Below are 24,689 nucleotides of genomic sequence, written 5' to 3'. Positions count from 1 at the left end.
CACGCTGCTTCCATGAAAGACTCAGTCAGATGGTGCCTTCTTTTTTTCATCTATTGTGTTTCAGAAACATAGACATTCTAGCTTGTCTGAGACCCCTTAAACTTCTGAAAGGTATTTTCAATGGCTATTGAAAATGTTGCTCAAACCACCTCCAGACCTACTGGTTCTGTTCACATATGAAATTACAAAATTATGCCTTCTCACTGCTAGTGCCACTTAAACATCTGGTACTGGTAAATGAACCTGATAGTCTACGTTTCAGAAACCTGGAAGACTTGATAGAAGGTCACAGCTGCACTGCTTTGGAAGTCTGTAAGCTCAGGATAAAAAGCTGTAAGACAATGAGATGCTGAAGACAGAATGAGAGAGCATAAAGTTACAGCAGCAGAATTCTCAACCAGTGCAAGCAGAAATCTTCACACACCTGGCTGCTACACCACTGAATGTCACACTGCAGCACAATGGAGAAGGTTTAGACAAGTTTGTGAGGAACTCTTCAGTTCTGAATGAAGATAATTGTACTTCATGCAAAAATCTATGTTAGAATATTTCAAAAGGGACTGATCAAGACTGGAACAAAAAAGATTCAATCTGGTTATCATACCAGGTTAGATGATGCAGGTCCTTAAAGCAGACAAACCACACTGTAAGGAATTGAAAGCCAGTGGACAAAAGATGGAGAAATTATCTTTATGGCATGATTTTTTTTAATGTCCATTGAGCAATACAGCATTTGCCAAGCTCTCAGAAGAGACAGATCCTAGAAAACACCTTAAGATGTGTGAAAGGAGAACAAGCAGGAAGTAATGGCAATATTAGACACAGCTAGAAGACACAGAATCATAGAATGGTTTAGGCTGGAAAAGACTTCTAGGATAATGTGTCTAGGATTTCTTAACCCAAAAAAAAATTTTTCCAATAATTTTAAAATCTCAGAATTCTTAAGCCATTCCTGCCTGCTACATACACTACAATCCTTTACCGCAACAACTGCAATCTGAGATAAAATCTGCAAATACATGGATTATAAGTGGATGGTACTTTTAATAAAACTTCAATGAAAATTGAGTGACAGTTTGATGATAAAAGGGAAGGGAAGGTGCTACTGTTTTAAGATAAATTCCATGGCATTATAATGTTAAAATTACCAATTCTGGCTCCAGCTAAATCAAATGTAATTTCTTAAGACACAGTATGAACTTTAAAAAGGGCTTTAAAACAAAAGGTATTTTTTAAAAGGTACAGTATTCTACTTAACAACAATCTCCTCTTACCAAGGAGAGTCACAATTTCCCTCCAATCCTGTAAGAATTTTACATTTTTCAGTTTAATCAAAATGTATTATCTCTGATGAGAATTATCTAAACTGGCATTTTCCCCCAGTATATTCTGGGCAATGTTCAGAATACTCATAATGACTTACATATAAAAATAATCTTTTATCAATGCATATTTCATGCTGTCCAATGCCTCTGTTGCTTTACAGCTTCTGAAAAAACCTCAGGAAAGATAGCATTTACTTTTTGATAGTTTAGAAAATGATATTCTGTCTTTTCTGGTTTTGATCTGAGAACCCTAGAAAAATAAAAATGTATACATTACCACCACAGATCTATACAAACTATGTGAAATCTTATATACCTTAAGACTTTTAGTGCACTAATAAATATCTACAAGCTTCAATAAACACTGTTCTCTATTTTGCTGCTTCTAAGTACTTAATCAGATGTGCAAAGATAATGAAACCCACTTTTTCATAGAACTTAATTTTACAGATATACTGTTATGTCTCTAGTTCTTCCACAACTGCAAGTGGTTACGGTTGTCTTACAAAGCTGGAACTATTTTTTCTAATTATTGCACTGAGACGCTGAGATTTGATATGTTGAAAGGAGCTATTTCTAACAAATATTCAAATGCAGCATCTCCTGGAAATTTAAAATATAAGAACTTTATTTAAACAAATAAGTTTATTTTAAACATAAGAAAAAGTTCTAAACTGTGCCATTTGATAAAATGGTCAATTTCTCCAAATTTGCTGGCATAATTCAGAGCTAGACAGAGCTAGAGTGTGGCCCACAAGACATATCATAAATCCATTTAACAGAGATATGATTCCTTCATATTTTATCTCACCTTTAATCCTATTGGAGTTTTCTGAAAAGCTGAAAAGGTCTAACATCTAGTAATTTAATTTATAACATGTTGTCGTTTGTCATATCACATCAGACTGATGGAATATTTATTTAATTTACACTACTATTAATGTAATTAGTATATTATGTTCTCTGGTTGAAATTTTGTACTCATTTTTAGCAGTGAATCTATTTTATCTATTCTATTTTATTAAGGGCAGAATTTGGACCAGTTAGTTATCTCTCCTTTGTTAGAAGTGTTTGTGTTTGTTAGAAATATTTCATAACTGTACATCAACTGAAATTTTTGCAGGATGTGTTAAAATATACCATCCTTACTGACTCTTCCTGTTTTGTATTTATGCACCAAAATCAAGTTACCTACAATCTAGAAACACACTTAAAAGGGATGTAATTGGGTCTGAGTATTGCCTGTTAGAGAAATCAATAGCTGAAATACAGTTGGACAGCCAGGCATGCTTATCTTCAGGACTGAAGCTCACAACTCCTCAGGTATTTGTCATGGGAGAGCAATTTCACGGATGTGTCATTTAGAAGTCATCCTGCACATGTCTCTGAATAATGAGCAGTTTCAACTCTTGCCTTATTCTCGATGTATGTCCCCTTATACAAGAGTCACATTCCTCAAAACTTTTAATTCTGAACTCCTTCAAGGGCATGAAAATAGAAACAGTTCCCAGCACCACCTCACATACATCCAGTGAGAGACACTAACAAAGACTCCCAACTAAGTGTAGCCTCATCTGATTTATAATCCAAATGTATTTCTCTTGAATAAGGTAAACAAGGAAACAGATTTACAACTGACCATCCATCAGGCACTACATTTTGAAATAAAAATCAAGAGTCTTTATTTCCTAATGAGGAAGGTCAGATAACCACTACCACCCCCTTCGCCCCTCCCCCCCTCCCCAATTACAAACCAGTAATTTTTAAAGATTTCTATTTACTCATTGAAATTATATTAATGAAAAACTGTATTAACTAAAAAGGATGCCACAAATGATTAAACATTACACTTTTCTTTGCAAAAATGTACTACAGGAAATGAGACTTCAGGCAATATGCAGTGGACTAATTAGAAAAACAAAGTAGGCCACCTTACAAAAACCATAGTTTAATCAGGCCATGAAAGCAATGAAAAGGAAATAGCAGAACACTGTAAATTGTCAAGTCAGATATTTTAATTTCATTATGAGCCACACAGACCAAAGAATTATTAGATTCCATCCTAGTATCACACTGATGGCATACATATTAAGAAAGCAGAACATTCACACATGCTCCCTCCACTTTGGTGCTAAAATTTCAATACTGCTCCACAGTTTAAAGCTAAGCATAAAAAGTATCTCTTGGCTGGTTACCAAAGTCTTCAAGTTAAACCAGTCTTCCCTCCTGAGGTTGTCACACCTCAGTGAAGAACAAAAATAGCTTTGTGGGTTGAATTTCCTAATTCAAGGTGTCAACCAACACATTTAAAGCCGTATTTCTGTCACACCCACATTCAGACAAACGCTTTGTGTAGAATAAATAAATACATTCTTCCATTAATTCTGGGACTGCAATGTTCAGAGATACAGGGCAGTGAAAAAGAAGGGAATAAGGCAGTGTTCTGGCATACCAAGAAAATTTAAACAGACAGGTGACAAGTTTGCTGGAAGGCAAAACTTAAACTGCCCAGATTGGTGCTCAGCTCTAACACTGTCTAGATCCTTTCCAGAGTCAGTGTAACACAGGCCCAAGTGTGCTGGAAAGCCTACTAGGCTATGTATGTGTAACTTGAAAACAAAAACTGGTTTGAATTAAAGTCATGAATATATTTTAAACTAAAAGTCAAAAAGGTTCAGAAGTTTTCCTCTGTTGTTAAAAACATAAATAGTTCAGCATGAAGTGTAAAAACCACCTGCAAGAAAGTTCAGAATTCCATGAAGCTTATTTTGGATAGTTAGAATAGTGTTTGAAAATTATCATAACTAATTTTTCTTTATGCAATTTCCAGTAAATTCTGCTTTGATTTGTATAATTAAAATGCTTAGTATTTGTATGTTGACTTTGTGGCTACAAAAGAATAATGCAAACAGAAAAAGACAGTACCAGAGACCTCCAGTTTGACTTAAAACAAACCAAGTCTGACAGATTTCTCTCTTTTAACTACCTGTGTCTTGCTTCCAAAATTACAGGAGATGAAGCTGGTGCAGACTACATCATAATTTCTGGACATTTGAATGACACAGATAATTACACACTTAACCTAACAATAGCTTTGTTTTATGAAAAACACTACAAATGTAAAAATTTCCAGAGCTTTTGAGCTTTTAAAAAAAAATCCTAAAGAAAGTTCAATATACAAAATGTATATTTGTATACTGTCCAGGGACACCTGTTTTACTTTACATCTACCACTGTTTTAAACAGTGTAACTTGTATCCAGCCATGAAGAAGATATTGTTGAATGCTCTCCTTTCCTCATCTCACTTTTTAAAATATGTGCTGAAAGATTTTCACAGAACAGTGCTAATGAGTAAAATTCATAAAAGTTCAATGAATAACTTTAAAAAAACTCTCAGGAGAGAAAAACTACCTTAAACATAAAAAATCACCCCTAGTCTTCATTCAAAATAATGGATAGTGTGCTTTGAACCCTCAGCCTACCCACTTGCTTACTTATCTTGTTTTTTTGAAATAAAAATACATTATACACCTTGGGCTTTAAGTCAAAGGAATGGAGTTTGCTACCCTGGGGCTGTTCCTTAGGAATCGATAAATTTTATCTTCATTTACACCGCCTATTATTGTGCCTCTGCTCATAACAGTAACTGAACAAACATTTCTCTGTGTTCAACTGTATTCCTCTTCAACACAAAATAGAGACTTATTTGAATCCTTCATTGAGCAGATCAGCTTAGCCCTACTTGAAGATTGAAACCTTCCTCCCCTTTGACCCCTGAAGTGCTTCTTTTTTGGGTGCCAGTTGTGCATGATTGCTCATAGATGCATTTAGAAAACACCTGGGACTGGACTGGTAAAACTGGTTTTTTTTGGACTCATGGTTTTTGCTGACAGTTGCTTACCTCATTATCTGACTCCACAAGCACTTGATCATATTCACTAAGAGCTACTAGGAACATGATAGATGTGACATTTTCAAAGCAATGTATCCATTTTCTTCTTTCTGATCGTTGGCCTCCTACATCCACCATTCTGCAAAATTAACAACCACATCAACTCCATGAACACTTTAAGAGATAAACACTCAACCACAAATACAGCAAAATACAAGAATTTAGTTAAAAACACAGTTTGGTTTGGTTTTCTTAATTTTTTTTTTTCCACCGATATTTAACAGAATCTGTTATAGGCACAGTTAATTATGTTTGCTTTAAGTGTGATGGGTTTTCTGTATTTGAACTATTGTGAACCTCAAACTGCTCGAAGTTATGAGATATAAAGGTCTCATGAGCAAAGATTTGGCAATGCATGCCCCATGTATTCAGCAACAAACAAAAAACAGATGGTGGACCACCTTTTTCTCTACCACATAACAGAATCAAAATCCACAACATGTTAAAGCTGCCCCATTTTAAGCAGACAAACAGAAAACAATATGTATCTACTAAAGGCTTTGACAGCCAAAATCAAAACTCATGTTTGCTTGCAGTGGATTCCCATTTCATGCCATGTCTCAGTGTAAACACAGGTGTCAAACTTGTAATTACAATTCCTTAGTTATTTTTTAAACAATTGTACTTGCACTAAAGTAGGGTGGTATCTCTCTAAAAATCAGCTAAACAAATGGTAACCTTTTATTCCATAATTTACATGAATGACAAGGAGATACAGTCGTATTTTCAGATTATTATGCATAGTGAAACGTTGATATATATTACTGAAAAGATTAATTGCAGATTTTCTATCAGTAAAAACTACTCTCAAAAATAAACAAACTTAATTGTCTTTGATCCTTTTGACATCTTTAACATGAGCTCCTAAATACATGTGGACAATTACATGAAGATAAATTCACCAAGCTCAAATTTTAAAACCAGAATAATTGCTTTTTATGTAGTTTAATTGCTTTTTATGTAGTTTAAATCAATATCCTTACTTGGCATTGCTAATGTAAAAGGAAACAAAGAAGCAAAGCAAGTGGGTGCTGAAACTTTTTTCCTACCTGAAAATGACGCTTTGTAAGTCGAATGGATATTCAATGATCCCTGTTGTTGGGACTCGAACTCTGAGCACATCCTGCTGGGTTGGCAGATAGGTGGAATCTGCTATGCGGTCCAAGTCATTAAGATAGCTATAAACAGGGAGAAACAACAGGAATGCTAGACAGTGACACCATCATCCCACGGAGGAAAAGAGAAAGGAAAACTTGGGAAGGAAGTGGGCTGCAAGGTAGGGAGAAGTACAACAGAAAAAAAAAAAAAAAAAAAGCAAGCATTATCGGCAGAAAAGAGGGGATTAAATATAAAAATGTACTCCGTCCCCACTTACATAGGTTCAAGCTAATTCTCCTACTAGACAGGTAGCATAATTATTATAGTTTTTTTAAAATCCCCTACAACTTTGCTTGGCTTTCACATGTAAATTCACCAAAGTGTCAATAACATAATTCTAGGAAATTCAGAGGCATAGTATTATATAAAGTGTGAAAAATACAAAATTGCTCTGAATCTGCAACATATTTCTTGATATTCAGTCTGCATGAATATCATGACTGAATGAACCTTCCAAAAAACAAATGGACTGCTATAGAATAGACAGCAGTCTATAGCAGTCTCGTAATAGATCATTACCAGTTATAAAATGACAGGAAGATAAAGAGCACTATTTTGAGACTAAATTAAAAATGGAAAAGACCAACCACTGACAATTAAAACACTCTCCAGATCTTGTTACCAGAAGGCAGCACAAACTAATTAGTGGGATCTCTGGCACCTGAACTCCTGCATTCACGCTGAAACTTCTGATTACACTGATAAGGCTGCAGTACTTGAAACACACTCCGGCTGGCTAGCAAATAACCCAAAATTGTATAAAATTGCTTGTAAATGTTCAGTAACTATAACAAAGACCTATTCTGCTTATTGGTTAATGGTGAGTTTCAACTATAAAGCACCAGTGTATTAAAGTATTTAATTAGTTGTCATGAAAAACATCCTCCAAAAAAAGAAGGTACCCATGTGTGTGTCCAGGAGCTGGACATCTAATGAAGTCAGTGCACCATGAAGGTTATGCTCTCCCCATGGTGGAAACGTGGCAGAAGGACTACTGCAGGAAACCAAGTTCTTTGACATTTGGCTAGTTCACAGCAGAAAAGTAACATACAGTTAGCCACTGAGAAGGGATCCCCTCATTCATTCTACGGCATGAGGTCAATGGTTTTGTAATTTATTACATGATGATGAAGTGTCACCAACTTCTGAACATGTTCTTTTCCTTGTAGCAATTAGTGAAGGCATTGTTTTTAAATAAACCCACACAAGAAATAATCAGACTTCTTCTAGATGTTCTGAATTACTTTTTAATAAAATAGTGAGAAGTTATCCTGAACAATGACAGAAACAAACAAGTTTAATTTCTACCTTACAGTAAAAATACAGAAGAGTTTGTTAACTTTTGGAAGAGCCAAATTATTATTGGCTCAATTATAAAATTATCAAATTTCCTTCACCATGTTTTATTAATGGAGTATCAATTCAATAGTAAATACTGATGTGAGAAAGATGTATTGAACACTATCTCAGTTAAGCCAGAAGGTACTAGTCTGAAAATATTTTCTGAGAATGCTAATTAGTTTCTGGCAGTGAGAAAAAGGCTTGAGAGTCTGAGTACTGCATCTGCCATCAGGGTTTTTTTACACAAAAAGCAGCAGGAAAAAGCTCACCATCAATTTGTTGGCAGAAAAGGGGAAAAAAAAGGTGAATGAAATCCATAGCCATCAGCATAAGAAAGTGACAGACTCCAAACTAGATTCTTATTCCCTCCTACCCACAGAACAATTAGTTTTATTTTTTGATAAAATTTTGGAAGAAGATAAAGAAGCATTGCCAGTCATTACACACTACAGTGGTATTCAAAAGAGCAAGAGAATTTTAACTGAATAAGTTGGCAGGTGGCCCATTTACACAATTGTCTTGTTCCATTCCTTTGGCAAGCTTTACCTGCGGTCTCCAAGGTGAGCCTGGTTACTGCATCTTTGAACAGTGGACATGTTACTATCTGGCAATGCACATCTGGCTGATTTTAGAAAGGTGATAAATCAAAGGGATAGATACTTTTAAATTGTTACACCTCCTTTGTGTTTCTAGAAATCAATAAATGAGCAGATGAGTTTTTTTGGGGATTTTTTGGTCTAAAGTTTCAGAAACACTAACTTATCCTTAAAAAATACTTACTTTTTCCTTGTCCTCATCCTTTACGCTCAAGTTCTGCTCACTCAGTAACCAAACACACCTTTTCACTCATTTCACTGTAGCCCCTACAGAGCCTACACAGTCCACAGAAGAGTCCTTATTCATCCTTATGGAGTCTTACTTAATTCCCTGGACTGCTTCACTTAACAGAATAAAGAGTGTTTGGCTCTCTAAGAACTGTCCTGAATTATACATTCAAACCCAGAACGGAAGGAATTAGTGTCAAAATCAGTAGGAGTCTCTCGCAGAAAAAAAACCAAACCCAAACCAGAAGGGTGCACCAAAACCCTAAAAGAAGAAAATCTTATTTACAATCATAATCAGAACCTACAGGCTAACAAAAGCCATTTAGAATATGTCCTGCTTTTTTTGTTATTGTTGTTTTCCAGTAATATTTAGCTCCTATCCCTTTTTCTTCGAACTTAAAACTTAATAAATTAATGTATTATTGTATCAATTTATTTAAATGAAAATATCCCAGGTCTTAGTTGTACAACTTGAAGTCTTTTATTATTGCTATTCTAATGCTGTGACCATACTGCAAATTATCAATTAAATTCTTCCTGGAGAAAAAAAAATTGTTTTAGTTTTGATTTCTGGTTTTTCTGTTTGGTTATTGGTTGTTGTTGTTTGTTTGTTTTAGTTTGAATTTTGTTTGTGTTTTTTCTTGGTTTTTTTTGGAGTTGCTTTATATTTTATTTTAGCAGACTCTTTTAACTTCTGCTGAAAAATTCCTTGTGCTGAAACTCAGATTTAAATCAAGTTTTGCACTATCGGTCTGAAGCAAATGAACCAGTATTTTCTGGTACTGACAGTTCTGCAGACAATTACATTTCCAGTTACCCCACAAAGATATGTAACTTCGTGTTCTATTAACTTCAGGGGGATTAAACATGTTTCTGAAAATCAAACTGAAAGCTCTGCCAGCAGCAACAACACAAAATTGCCTTCAAGATATTCTAACATCACTAAAAGTGCTGCATGTCTCTTTTAAAATTTACATAACCTCAGAAATAAAGTAAGAATTAAAAAACTCCATCTATTTTCTTTAAGTAAGAACATCTGTCATTGGGATTGCCATCAGGGTCTTTCCATTTTATGCACTGTTTTATATCATTGTCTGAAGACTTTTGATATGACAGAAATAAAGTATCTCTTTTCAGTCAGGTGCAATCTTCCTAGAATACCAATGAGGGCAAATCAACAAACATAACCTCAATACATTATCGTACCTTGTGTATTAATTGCAAAACACCACATCTCTACATCCATGGTACTACACAGACAAAACCCAAGGCACTTTCCCTTTATGAAGCCCAAGAATGGATTTTTGCATTGCATTAGAAGGGGTGGGGTGACAATCTGATTATTCTGAACAACTGGTTGTTGAGCTGAGTCACTATTTCAAAATGCTAAGAGGAAATATGTAAGTGAATGCAGCTGACTACATAAAAAGAGAAGACAACTAGAATACAATTAATATTCAAAGATATACCAGCAGCACACACATTTTTCACATACTACTATTCTAAATGCTGCTGTAACATTGAAATTTTATTATCTGGCTTACCATGGTTTATTTACTGTCACAATAAAGACTTTTACTTTTAAATCTTTTTTGTACCAAAAGAATTGGATATTTAACTATTTTTTTAACTGTCATGAAAGCTGGGGCTTAAAGAAATTCCCTGATTACCAGGGAAATGCAGCACACACATAAGCTTTAAACATTCTACAGCTTATCAAACTAGTAATTTGTTTATTTATAGATTAATCAGCTAGCAACTTTAAACTAAAACATCAAAAAGTGCTAGCTAATGCCAATTGTCTTCTCTTTCAACTCTGTTGGCTACACACCACCCTAGCTGCTCCTCTGCCCATCCCCAGCTGCCAGTTCTCTAACCTGCTTTTCAGTGTACAAAACTAAATGTAAACAAGCAATTGTGCAATTGCTTGATAACATATCTCCATCAAAATAATTTGGAATAGTGAAGAAACACTACTAAAACTGTTCCAATTATGGTTTATTTGATGGATATGTCCTTGGATGTGGCAAGTCCATAAACTCCAGCAGGAAAGCAGGGTGGAATTACTTCCTCCACTGGCTTATCTGCCACCAGAAGAAAACTTGTGAAGCCATGGCTATGGGAAATGTGTTGAGTTTTTTAATGCAGATGTATGAGAAGTAAATGAAAATTTGATGAACTTTTGTATGTATCTGCTTACTAATAAACTGATTCACTGTGGTTCTAAAGCACTTAGCTAATGCAGCCCTAAAGTACTGACAGCTATTCTGCCCTCCTGGGTAAAAAAATCCTACATACAAACAAAAAAATTTAAACCCATAAGAGAAATGCACAGTGTGTTTTAGGGTATATGCTCAGTTCGAAATGGATTAACACAAACTGCAATCAGTTTTACCAATGCACTTAACTCTCCAATGTATACTACAACTGGCTACACATGCACTCTTGCAAACAAACCACAAGACTTGACATAGCTACAAATTTACACAAAAGGAGAGTGGCCAATAATTGCACAGACCAGGTATTTTTTCAGGTTATTGGCTTCAAATTTTAAAGTCGTAATAACAATATGGTTGTTGGAAATACTCTGGAAGCCATCCTGAGATCTAGTTCAACAGTGCACCAGCATTACCACAGGAAATTCGGTTGTACAGGCAGCAGCAACTGTGCAAGACATTTAGGTCTCAGCTACATGGTACTCAGAGTTCATTTTCACCACCTACTGAGAAATCTTGTTTTGATGAGTCACACTGTAGTATACGGCCTCTCACCCAAACAGTACCTACTCAGACAGGCATTACAGATAGGAGAGAAAATGAGAAAATACATGGTTCTGAGTAAATCTACAATACAGACCAAGTTTCTAAAGTTAATTATATCTGTAATTAGTTTTAATAAAAATGAATTTTAGTGGCTGTCGAGGTAATTTTCCAAGGGGTTGCTATAGTGACAAGCAGACGGTACATTACTGAGGTGATGAGTATGTAATGAGCTGCTGGCAGTGGACCTCCCTTGACGTCAGGACAAGCTGCCAGCATCTAGCAACATGACCGTGATCTGCACGCTGACCAGAAGCACAGGGAGACTTTTGTTTCCCAGTCAGCACCAAGAGCTAAGTAATTATTTTTAATGCACTTTACATCACCTATGACAAGGTCCAAACCTGCAGCCAGCTTCAGGGAAGCTGCCAAGCTATGGATGTGCTAACAACACCGTTGAAAGAAAGCACATGTCAAAAGTACTGTTGGTCCACATTTCCAAATAAACAGCAGGAACAGGATTATGGGAATAGACTGACTCTGTACTTTCCTACATGTATTTCTCATATAGAAATTGAGCAAGGAAATGAGACTCCTAAGTTTAATAAGCACACCACAGTTGTTTTAACCAGTGAAGTTCTTTAATAAATTGAGTATGACTCCAGTCACCATGCACAAGTAGCACAATGCTGAGCCTTATTCTCCTAGGGCTACACCACCTAATGAAGACAGACCATCAAAACTTACTTGAATTTACTTTCAGAAATCAAGATCTTGGAGCACCTTCAACATGGGGCAGACACTTCAAAGAAACACCTCCTCCAGCTATGAGCTACTACTTACCAGCATCTTTGAGGTCACATTTTTCCAAGTAATCAAGTGATAAAGAAACATTTTCTAAGGAATAAATTCATAGGATGAATTTCTGTAACATTAAACTATATTCTAGTTCTAAACTAGCATATAGCCTAATTATCACGTGCAGGCAGTAAGGCATAAGCAGACAAAGGTAGAAATGATACAGCCTTCAGTCCATCTCTAACATAATTTCCCTTTCTGAGGTTAAAAATGAGACTAGTCTGCTCATCAGTACTGTCTAATAACTTTTCCTAAACTCAGCAGGCAAAACTGATGTAGCAAGGTGCTGAATTAATACTCACTGGCACACTATCAAACCCTTGGCTTAGGAGTGAGAGACATTTTGAGCACAGAAGTCCCTGGAGAGCAGAATGCATCTGAAACACGCTGCTGAGGAAAAAGGATCTGACTGGCACCATATGAGAAACACTATGTTATAAATCTCTAAATAAAACCAAACATGTTGAGATAGAAGTAATTATTGACACTGATAGAAAGGTCAGTACGAAACCAGTAAAGATGATTTATTATCACCCAACCAGCCAACACACCTCTATGAGAATGGGAGAATGAGAGTACAGGGAAAACAGGGAAGGGACAAACTTCAAGAAATTCTACAAATTCTGTTGTTTAACATAAAAGTTTGTTGGTGATTTCAGTATAACCACAGTTATAAAAGCAAGCCTTACCAGCAACATTTCACACGCAAAAGCTTTCTCATTGCATTCAATGACAAGACAGATTTTCGTATGATAGTAACCATAAACATTTACATCTTTTCAACCCCAAAGTTCAGAGGCTTAATGCAAAAAAAAAGTTTTTTTTTTCCTTAAGATTAAGATAGTTCATGGGTATGACCCTCTTGAAATGCTTTATTTCATACACAGATAATAGCAGTGCAAGAGAAAATAGAAACTTAACCCAAGTCTATGACTAAGGATAATTAGGCAAGATATTAAATAATATTTGATATATCTCTGTCCTTTGGAGCCTGACTGTTCTGGAGTGGGGTGGAGCTATACTCCATACTCTTGTTGGGGTTTGTTGTGGTTTTGGAGTGGGGTTGGATTTTCTCAGTTTGTTCTGCAAAACTTTGAGCCAGTTGATGAGGCCACTCTCCTAAAAAACCCTAGCACTAATCTGGACCATGTGCTGAAAAACAAAAGCCTTTCTTTTTTGCATCTTTGAGAAAACACACAACTGGCTTGACTTTCAACAGCAAAATGCTAAAGCTGCTGTAGCAGGATTTTTCCTGCCTCACAGAGCTGCCAGAATAATTGACACAAGTGTTCTCTATGCTGAAAGGCATCAGTCCAGTAAATGGAATTGATTTTCAGTGTACAAAACTAAATGTAAACAAGTACTGGCTGTGTTCTCAGAACTTCTGTAGATGTTTTCTAAGACTCTACACTACTGATGAAAAGTTGAAGTAAATTACCAGTTTCTAGAACTATCTCATCTTAATCTATAGTTTGAAGTGAGCTAGGAAGAAGTCTGCACTAGGAAGAAGTCAGCCTTTTTTTATCCATATTCCACCTAAGTCCTACCTAGCTGTCTTCCTCAATTTCCTACGTCACTAAAAGCCAACCTTAGCAAAGGCTAAAAAGACAAGTCAACAAATAAACAAATATTCATGCAAATTTTTCATTTTAGGAATTGTGGTGTAAAAATTATACAGTCATTAAGAACATGTTTGGGACTGCACAAAAGAATTCCTAAAATAAATACATACTGTACACTGCTTTACATGGTCCCATTTTCCTTTTTTATTTCCCAAGTTGTGGTGCATAGCCTGCAGTTTTTGTATGGGAAGAAGTACTTCGGTATGCATGTCCCATCTTTCTTCAGACATTGCTTTTATTTTTGGGACTATATCTAAAGCATAAGACAGGGTTATCATAGTTCCGCTGCTAGTACTTGATCTCTGAATTTAAGACTTTCATTTTTATTTCCTGTTTCTACTTTATTCTAAACTGTACATAAGGCTGTGTAAACTGTGAATACAGAAAAGCAAAATCTATGATTCTACAACACAAATTGCCATCAAGTATAGCTTTAGGACCTTCAGATATATTTTTACAAATGAAAGTAAGCAAGAACTAATCAACAGTTTATTAAATAATAATGCACTTATGCATCTTTTAAATTATCACTATATAACTATACGGTTTTGTCACTACAATCTAATGACTGCTACACAGATATTCCAGACAGTTGTTCACAACTTGCTATCAGTTCAGCTTCATAGCAGGTCCCAATTTTGGACAGCATTACTACTTCTGAAAGACCCATCAAGCTCTAAGAGTGCCCTACACCTCTATGAAATAAAAAAATGGTTGCTAAAGGGAATGCCAAGAAATGGACTAAACTGTGGTAGTAAAAACTTAAGATTCATGTGCTGATTTTGCCCCCTGTGTACCTCCAAGCACATTGTGTTTAACAGGTGCTAATTCCACTGAAATGTCCCTGTTTCAGAAGAGTAACACAGAAGATGACAGTTTTAGCTGACAGGTATAAATGAATTGTTCAGCTGAAGTTTTGCAAATACTTCACACTCAAATGGAATATTGTCGTAGAAAAATTACTGGATGACCAAAGCCTTACACCTCCTGCAACAAGTTTTACAAAAGGTGTACTTTACTGAGCAGACATCACTAGGTTTCATATCTTTCTTTCCTGTTATAAATCAGAGATAGGTGGTAAATTACCTCAGATTCACACTCTTGATCTCTTATTACACAGTAAAGTATGGGAATCTGCATTTCTATACTATCTGTCCAACTACCTGAGCTCACAGTATATGCAAAGGTGTGCAACTGCAGGAACCGAGCCATTAAAGGTGACCACAAATGCAGAAACAAAAGCCTGAAAGACTATACATGTATAAGATTGCAATGGCATGTATGACTGAACAAGCAGTACATTACATAATATCAAAATGTGCTATAGATATCCACTGACATAGCAAACACAGTAATGGGAAAATTATATTTAATTATCTGAAGTGTTAGAAAACATAGCCATGGAAGGGAAGCTAAACAGAAATGCTCAGCGCTTGTGTAGCAACTAGAAAGTCCTTGGTTGGAGGTACACAGCAGCCAAATACTTCAATTTCATGTGGCCAGAAAAAGATGACATTGAAAATCTAAGCCAAGCAAGGCTCTATGACACTTTCTAGGTCTTAACACTTCCTACATTTTGTCCATGAATGGTAAGACCTTAATGCCATACTGGAGAAATATGGTGATGAATCTTCAAAAATTCCAATTGCAACCTAAATTCTCTAACACAGAAGACTATTGACTCTCCTTTCCTTAGGCTTTGAAAAGGTATGATACAATCAAACTGTTGAATGGTAACCTTTTTACATTTGGGTTAAGGTCTATGCAGCTGGTACAGTATATTCTGAATTATCCTATCTCATCTCACATAGCTACTACTAAAGGCAATTCTCCATCTTAGTTTATATCTGTCTCACACTGTGAAGCAGCATCTTAAAGGGAAGTAATTTGATGTTAATTAAGTGGCTAAGTCACCCAGTAATGCACATGGAAAGCAAATAACCTCTATATACCTCCGGTGCTCTTTACTACAGAGAAGTCTAAAAGTTGATTTTAAAACAACATGAACATCCAAGCTTTGGAGTATCCAATGGTCAGGAAAGAGAATTGAATGTTAAGCCTCCAAGAAGTTCAAATCAACTCCCATAATGCAGGGAATTTTCTTTCTTAGACACTATCCCCTTTTCTAGCAAACATACACTAGATGTATTTTTACAGAGTACAAGCAGTGGGTATAAAATCATCAAAAATGAGGCTAACAATGACAAAGAATGACAAAACAGGCCAAAAGATGGCAGAAAGTGAAAGTAATATGATATACAGGACATACTAGAAACCTGAAATGTAATTTAGAAACAATAAAATAACAGGAAAGACTATGTGTAATCAGAGAACAATTTAGATTGCAAAAGACCTCAAACATCATTAAGTCCACCACTTATCAATCACCACTTCGTCACTTAGACTACAGTACTAAGTACAACACCCAATAACTTCTTGAACAACTCTAGAATGGTGACTCCACGTCGTGGTTTGAGAAGGAAGTGAGTTTTTTGGGAGGCGGTGGTCAAACCAATGGGTGCTCAGATGTGAATATTGGCACCTGGTGTGGCTGCTGAGGATATGGATACGTCTCTGAGAACACGGGTTTAAAAGCAGACGACTGCCAGGGGAATGCTTTCTTGGTTCTGGTCGGTGGAGAGGTCAGACCTCCCCTGCCCACCTGCTGGCTGGGCAGGGGAGGGGAAGCCACAAGGCGAGGTAGGCTGGAGCCTTGGACTGAGAAGGAAGCTGAAGGTCCCTGGCCCCAGCAGGATGGAAGGGTGGAGGAGCATTGAGAGACATCGGGCAGTTTGATAGCGCTGGCCTGGCCGAGAAGGAGAAGCAGGGTGGGGATGTGGCGAGAAGATGCAGCCAGCAGCTGTGGGAGTTCTGGGCAGACAGAGCCCAAGCTTTTTACTCTTTTCTGGGATGATGGAAACCTTACAAATGCTGATCCTCCGGGAGCTGAATGAGAAGAGAGATAGGGATGAAATAGGAGGAAATGGGCAAGTGTGATGCAGAGTTGTACAAGTGAAGGATAACTGAGAGAAGTTGAGAAGACTCCTAGGTGGGAGGAGAGGATGGAGTGGCCTTTGGCTGGACTTTTCTTGTATGGCCATGGACAGAACCATTTTTTCTGTGATACAGAGACTGCGTTTTAGAGGGGGGCAATGGCTTGGAGCCAAAAGAGTGAGCAATGAAGGAGTGGTGTGAACAGAGACGACGGGTGAGGAGGGTGGTGGTGCCCTCGATCTTCAGTGGAGAGAAAGAGCTTTGTTCTCGAGACCCCTTGGCCCCAGGGGGTGAATTTGGAGGGGACTGGTGTCCCGATGGGTGAGAGGCTGTTGTTTTTTGGAACTGGGCAAAGCATCCAGGAAGATCTCTGTTCTCAAGACCCCTCGGCCCCAGGGGGTGAAATCTGGGGGGGACTGGTGTCCCAAAAAGTGAGAGACTGGTTTTTTTCCTGGAACTGGGCAAAGCATCCTTAAAAAGGGAACCCTAGAAGCAGTTCTGGTCCATGTGCAGTGGTGAGAGCACTGGACATGGAAGGAAAAGGTCACAATGTGGCGCAAGAGGGACTCCTCTCTCCTTGATGGACTGAGAATTGATTATTTGAAGGGTGATGAATGAAAATCTAAGGTTTTATTTGATGCTGTGAGGAAATTGAGTGGGGGGAGGAGAAATGTTTTTGAAAGGTTTTCCATTTTGCAGTACATATTCATATAATTGTAAGTTAATAAATTCTTTCTCCTTTATTCCCAAGTTGAGGCCTGCTTTGCTCTATTTCTGGTCACATCTCACAGCAAACACCAGGGAGAGTGTGCTTTCATGGGGGCACTGGCATTGTGCCAGTGCCAAACCACTGACACTCCACCACTTCCCTGAGCAGTCTGTTTCAATGCTTAACAACTCTTTCCAAGAAAAAATTATTCTTAATGCTCAGAAAAATTAACCTCAGCTGGTCCAACTTGAGGCTATGTCCTCTTGTCACCTGGAAAAGTATCTGACCCCCAGCTGGCTACCCTCTCCTTTCAAGGCAGTTGTAGAGAGTGGTAAGTTTACACCTGAGCCCCCTTTACTCCAGGGTAAAGACCTCCAGCTTCTTCAGCTGCTCCTCACAGGACTTGTGCTCCAGACCCTTCACCAGTTCTGTTCCCTTTCTCTGGACATGCTCCAGCCCCTCAGTGTCTGTCCTGCAGTGAGGGGGCCAGAAGCGGGCACAGGATTTGAGATGTGGCCTCAGCAGAGCTGACTGCAGGGGGATGAACCCTTCCACAGTCTTTCTGATACAAGAAATATGAGATGTGGTCCTGACAACTGCACTATATATGATCCAAGCCAGGATGCCATTGGCCTTCTCAGCCACAAGCTGGCTTCATCTGCTGTCAACCAGCACCCTGAGGTCATCTTCTGCTGGGCAGCTTTCCAGCTACTCTGCCCCTGCCTGTATCACTGCCTTGGCCTGCTGTGACCCTAGGGCAGGACTCAGCACTTAACCTTGTTGAAGACTGATGTCAGAAAAGAGCAATATAGGCAGCAGACTGAAAATATTATTACAGCTACTACTACTACTACTACTACTACTACTACTACTACAAAAACACAGTGGAAACTACTGAGAAGATGAGAGGCTTGTGCAAGGAATGAATGAAGAACACACTTCACACAATGAAGACATTGACACATATGATTACCAGACACTGGCATATATGCTTACAAGAGAGCTGGTGGACAACAAACCATTCTTGGTCATGCATCAAGTCAGAAGACAATGAGCACCAAGTGGTTTTTTTGTCTTACTGCCTTGTGAATCCCAGTAGTAGCTTTACAGCAATTTGTTTCCTTGCTTTGTAACATTTATAATGATAATAAATTTGTTTGGGTGGGGTTTTTTTTGGTGGTAAACACACATACTGTATTTTTGAAACAAAGTTTCTTTTGTGTCTGCTGATTTTTTTTTAGTGGACTTACCTACCTGGAAAAAACTCTACTTGCAAACATAAGTATGCATAGCGGCTTTTATAAAAACTCATATACAGTGATCAATAAATCTAATTTAAAAGATTTTGCAGAAGTCCATAGTATAAACTATAATAAAGTCACCAAATCTGCAAAAACTCATGGTAGACTGATAAACATGCTGAGCTTGAGGAATAACCAATCAACTAGCAAATGTACCTTTTGCAAGACAATGTACTAGGAGGTTTTTTTGATAGCTACTTAATGATTATTCCCTACTATTTTTAATGCTACTCAAAAAATCCACTGCCAATTTAATTAAAAGTAGATCAAAACTATGGTATTCAGCATAATGTGATATAAAGTAGCATCAGATCATTATTTCCTACTTAGGAGAGTAATTCTATTTCTAGCCTGTAAGGTAGAGCACACCAAATACATACATTTAGTTCAATTTTAAAAGCAGTATCTTATCTGTTGTGGAAACAGTTAGGACCTACAAATACAAGAAATTCAAAATATGACACGAACTCTACTTCACCTCCTACTTAATCTTGCCACTCATTTCAGTACAGAAACAACATGAAAATATATTGTTAGTAATGTGTTTCTAAAATTTTCTTATCACTGTTTATGCATCATGAAATTTTTCTCTTTATGTAATATGTTTGTTTCCTTACCACCTAAAACCAAAACACAGTATGGTATGTTTGGGGACAGTGAGAATCTAAACAATACAAGAGAGATGTCATTGTGCTTTGCACCACTCTACACCAAAATATATGTGCAAAAATGATGGGTTGGGAAGGTAACCAGGACAGAGAACTGCACAGGACAAGAGAAACCCTATGCATAGGGCAAAGGGAAGTCATGGTGTGGTGATAATATTGCAACAGATCTGAGGAGACTTATGTCATGCATCCATAGTCTTCAGCTGCCGAAATTGGATCAGCAAGATCCTAGCAAGTTCATCTTGACTAATTCCCTTATAAAGTGCAGTACTAGAGAGGGATGCTTAGACTACTGTGCAGATAAATGTCATTACACACCTGTCATGTCTAATGTCCTGCTACAGTGAGCTTAATGGAAGCTTCATTGTGCACTTTCTTAAACAAGAGGCTTCCATTCACATACACATGTCAAATGGAGACTAGAATTATGTCACTGGAATTATTTTTTTTCATAGCTAATACAGAAGCCAATGTAGAACCCATGGAGGTTTTTGCCACGGCTTTAACAAGAAATCACGCTGTATTCTGTAGCACAGGTCAATATCAAAAGGCCATCATCTGTTTCCTTGACAGCAGATGAGAAATTTCACCTGACCTGTATGCTACATCACTATAAAATAACTAAGATTCATTCAGGAGTAAACCTTCAGGCAGACATCAAATTCCAATGACAAATTTCACATATTTTAAAAGTCAGATTCCAGTCCCAAGAAAGAGGTAACATTTCAGTTATTTTTTAGTCACACATGCATTTTTATTATTGTTGCTCTAGAACAAAAAAATTTAGGTGCTTTCCTGATTTGTTCCTGTTCTTTAAAGTTTAGACATTGTTTCCATAATAGAAAGACAATTCAGTAAAAAACAAATCCCTTTGTTTAGTACTGTTTACCTCACCACTAAGACTGCAAATGCCAGACAGGGAAACCAGAAAATCTGGAAAATAGGAGATCTTGAACATTTCAATTTTAATGAATCGTATGGAGGTCTACTTTGGCTGCACTTTCCAGTATTCACTCCTGCCACTCTCCATAAAATTATTTTTGCTCATCTTGCATTTGCGATTATGTGTTGGAAGAGAGTAAGCTGAACAGCTTTAACAAAAATCCCCCCCAGATGAATCATTCCTAGTTTGAATGTTAATTTAAGACTTTGTATGATCACAGACTGTCATTTTGTAAAATAAGCACAGTTATAATCCTAAAATAGATGTATACCACTCCTTAATTCAATTTAGTAAATGTATATTCAGCTATGCTTGTGCTCCATATACATACAAACATGTACACAGACATATAGTACAACAAGCTAAAAAGTAAAAATTACTTTGTTAGAAACAGAAAATTATATATAGTTGTTCATTGCTACCATGTACTTACTATTTAGTTGAATCTGATAATTGATATTCCCGTCGTCTATCGTAGCACTCCTGAATTCCAGGGTCATTCCATAGGCTTCTTATTGCATCTACATAAGGGTTCTCAAAACTTGACACCTTCTCTACATCAACTTCTCGAACTAATAGTGCATGAACCTAATTAAAACCAAACAAAACAGTAAAATGTACCTAATTTTCTATGTTCGCAGACAGCTCATACACAATGAACAGGATTAATAATTCTTCACATTGGTTATATCACCAACATGTATTTAAATTTGAAAAATCAAATATCATGAAGATGATCGTGAAGATGCAAAAAGGAGGTAACTTTTTAGCTAACATCACAGGGAGTGAAGTCGCTCTCGGGAAAACTGCATTTTCTTAGACTTCTTTCTTTTGGGACACCAATAATTGTTATCATAATATTGAAACAAAGAAAAAAATTAAAATAACAGACAAACCAGAAGGATTCTGTAAGTACCACCAAATTCAAACTGGTCATTAAGATCTAACTACTGATAGTTCAACTCAGTTGTTTCACAACCAAAATCTAGACAGTGTAGGTGACTGTTCAGTTCAATACACTTTTGACAACAGCGGACAACATTTTCCATGGCCTTCTGAGAATATAAGAATTTCCCCTTTATTTACCAGAAATCCTGTAGACACTTACTCAATTCTTTTTGGAAAACCATGTCTCATACATTTAGGATCTTCTTCATGGGTTTCTACAAGTATTTAAAACAAGATTCCAGAATAAGAAAACTGGAATTCTTGGGAATTGTCATCATGACATCTCCACTTGAGAAGATATTGAAATAGCAACCATGTCTCCTCCTTCTTTATGCCCCTCAGTAAACTATGGGCAGGGTTAAAAACTGATTCTGAGCTTCAACAGTGCTACAACTTTATGCTGGTTTTCCTGGCAATACTCTTCTTGCCACAATCCATCATATACTTTCAAATGTGTGGTTTTTTTGTATCTAGGCTTCATCACCTCTGTCTTCTTATCTTATTATCTTTATTATCATCTCTTATTTTTATAGTAGTGGGAAAGTAATGGAAAATAATTTCCATTTTCCCAATGCAAAATAATGCCCAAGTTACTAGGAGATACCCAATCCTACAGAACCTACTTCAAAAGAGCTGAAAAAGTTCTCGTAATTCAGCACTATTACTCAGAAAAATGTTCATGCTTTCTCTGTTCTTTGGTTTGTATGACTATGTTAATGGTGGTTAGATTTGCATAAGACCAGTGACCAGTTGACACTTCACTACTGTGAAGCACTTTTTTTCTTTGGCTATTTCTGTGCATTTAAATTAAACTAGGTTTTACCAAAATCCTGTATATATTTTCCTGAACTACCACAGTGGTTATGACAACAAATGGCAGTTAGCTGAATAAACTGAGTAAATAAAAATGTTTAGTGCCAAAAATGTATTTCACTTTTCCACCTATAGGAGGAACTAAATCAGTCATCTTTCTTTGTTTTTTGTTTTTGGTTTTTTTTTTGTTTTTTTTTTTTTGTAAATCAGTGCAAATCTTCAGAGTGAAACACTAGCCAAACCTCTGTGGCAAAACTTCATCACTATAGGCTCTGTATGAAGCAAAAATGCCCAGAGATATATCAGAAATCAGAAGACTGGCCTGTCATTTCTCCTGGACAATTCATTGAAAATGAATTGAAAATGTAAGGGTAAAGCAACCAAGAAGCAGAACATGTTTCCTAAATGCCTGATTTGTAATAAACATGCTAGGAAAGCCTCTCCATAAACATGGTACGGGAAAAGCCACAGACCCGTCTTCTCTTCGCTTTGTTGCTTTATTTGTATGTTTGTCTCCTTTGAAAAAGAGGTACCACCTAAGGACTGGAGAGGATAACCACCCCAGAAATCTGATACTGCCACAGGCTACTGCAGTCCTGTGGCTAAACTGAATTATGAACCAGAAACTGTTTCCAAGTCTGAAATTTCTCTCATAAAAACTGCAACAGGAGTTGCAGCTGACAGACAAATAAAGAAAACCACTGACTGAACAGGAGAAACTAAGAAATAGTTCATCTGCTTGCTGCCAAATGTCTGCCAATGGTGGCTTTCTTGTGAAACTCCCCCAACCCTGAATTAATTTTAATGGACTGATGGACAATAAAAGCAAAGTACAGTGAAGAACTACTTAAATGTTTCCTTACACATTATGTTTTTATTGCTACAAACCATTCACTGCCTAGCTATGTTTGAGATCAGATCACCAGACAAAGTAGGAAAAAAAGAACATTATTAACACAGTTGGAGTGGAAAATGTAGTAAAATAAATACAATAATATCACTTTCCTTAAGCAATGTCTTTGGCTTCTGGATCATACTATATGACACAAAAAATATGAATGAAAGCTAAAGTTGCAATTTCACGTATTAAGCAAGTTAGAATTTTCTACAGCAGTGTTTTTAGAAAGTCAGGACCTACCCAGACAGCATACTTAGTAAGTTCATTTTCAAGAATCATATGCATGAACATCCAAAATTATAGCACACAAAAATTTGTGGGAGATCTCAGAAAAGAGATTTGAAGTAGCTTCTGATCCAAAATGTTTATAATTTAATGGATAACTAAACACTTCCCCGCCCATTCTACCATGCAATTTTCTTGTATTGATATTACTGTATTAAAACACTGATGTGACTTCAGGTGTTTGTGAATACAAGACTTGTATGTACCTGTCTAAAAATCATGCCACAATTTTCATTAAACATCTCTAATTTAGAGTGTCTTACATTTTGTTGAAACATACTAAGACAAAGACTCATAGAATACCCTGAAGTGGAAGGGACCCATGAGGATGATTAAGTCCAACTTCCAGCCTTGTGCAGGACATCCCAAGAGTCACACCATGTGACTGAGAGCATTGTCCAAACGCTTGTTAACTCCCTCAGGCTGGGGCTGTGACCCTGGGGAGCTGTTCCAGCGCCCAACCCCGCTCTGGGTGAAGAACCTTTTTTTAATATCCAGTGTAAAACTCCTCTGCTGCAGAGTTTCATTCAGCCATTCCCTCAGGTCCTGTCACTGTCACCACAGAGAAGAGATCGGAGCCTGCCCCTCCTCTTCCTCTCACAAGGAAGTTATAACTGCAATGAGTTACATCTCCCCTCAGTCTCCTCTTCTTCAGGCTGAACAGACCAAGCAACTGCAGCCACTCCTCCCCCAGCTTCCCCTCAAGGCCCTTCACCATCCTCACGTCCCTCCTTTGGACACTCCCTTACGATTTAATATTTCATGTATTCTGGCACTCAAACCCACACGTTAGACTCAAGGGAAGGCCACCAGAGTGCAGAGCAGAGCACAGCAGAGCAGGACAATCACCACACTGTAAAATCCCAGCTAAAGAATGACAATGGCGCAGCAGCTTTGGATGATCCCAACACTTTCTGGTAGGTTGAACTTAAATGCAACTATGGATGTCTACTGTAACACTTAGAGAATGCTGCAGCTGTCAGACAGTCAGTATGTGCTATATGATAATTTACATATAAGGCTGCCAAACCCTCACAAAACCCGTTAGAGCAGTAGCTTCCTCACCATGGCTCCACTTGCAACATGAAGATACAAACAATGAAGGCACAAAGCGAGAAATAAGGGTATACAACAGCTTATTTGTTTCCTCGTAGTAGAAGGACGAAATCTCAGTTGGGTGAACTGAAATCCATCAGAATTTCAAAGGAACATACACAGAGCCTGTGTAAACCAACCTGTGATGTGGATCTATGTTCACCTTAGTAATGCCATTATGGGGCTACTCAAATA

General features: G+C 37.2%; 1 protein-coding gene across 2 annotated transcripts in view; it reads right to left on the bottom strand.

Annotated features, from left to right (window-relative positions):
- LOC119695238 (guanine nucleotide-binding protein G(q) subunit alpha) overlaps window positions 1-24,689 on the bottom strand; it is a 119,068-nt gene that overhangs the window by 17,516 nt on the left and 76,863 nt on the right. For both annotated transcript variants that reach the window (XM_038123266.1, XM_038123267.1), the window contains exons 3-5: window positions 20,889-21,043; window positions 6,328-6,456; window positions 5,228-5,357 (exon numbers count right to left, since the gene is read on the bottom strand). In XM_038123266.1, coding sequence (XP_037979194.1) covers window positions 5,228-5,357; window positions 6,328-6,456; window positions 20,889-21,043 — 414 coding nt within the window. The remainder of the gene's footprint in view (window positions 1-5,227; window positions 5,358-6,327; window positions 6,457-20,888; window positions 21,044-24,689) is intronic.

Source organism: Motacilla alba, chromosome Z, assembly GCF_015832195.1.
Source record: "Motacilla alba alba isolate MOTALB_02 chromosome Z, Motacilla_alba_V1.0_pri, whole genome shotgun sequence".
NCBI classification, from domain to species: Eukaryota; Metazoa; Chordata; class Aves; order Passeriformes; family Motacillidae; genus Motacilla; species Motacilla alba.
Note: the sequence above shows the minus strand (reverse complement) of the source record. Positions and strands in the feature narration are given on the sequence as shown.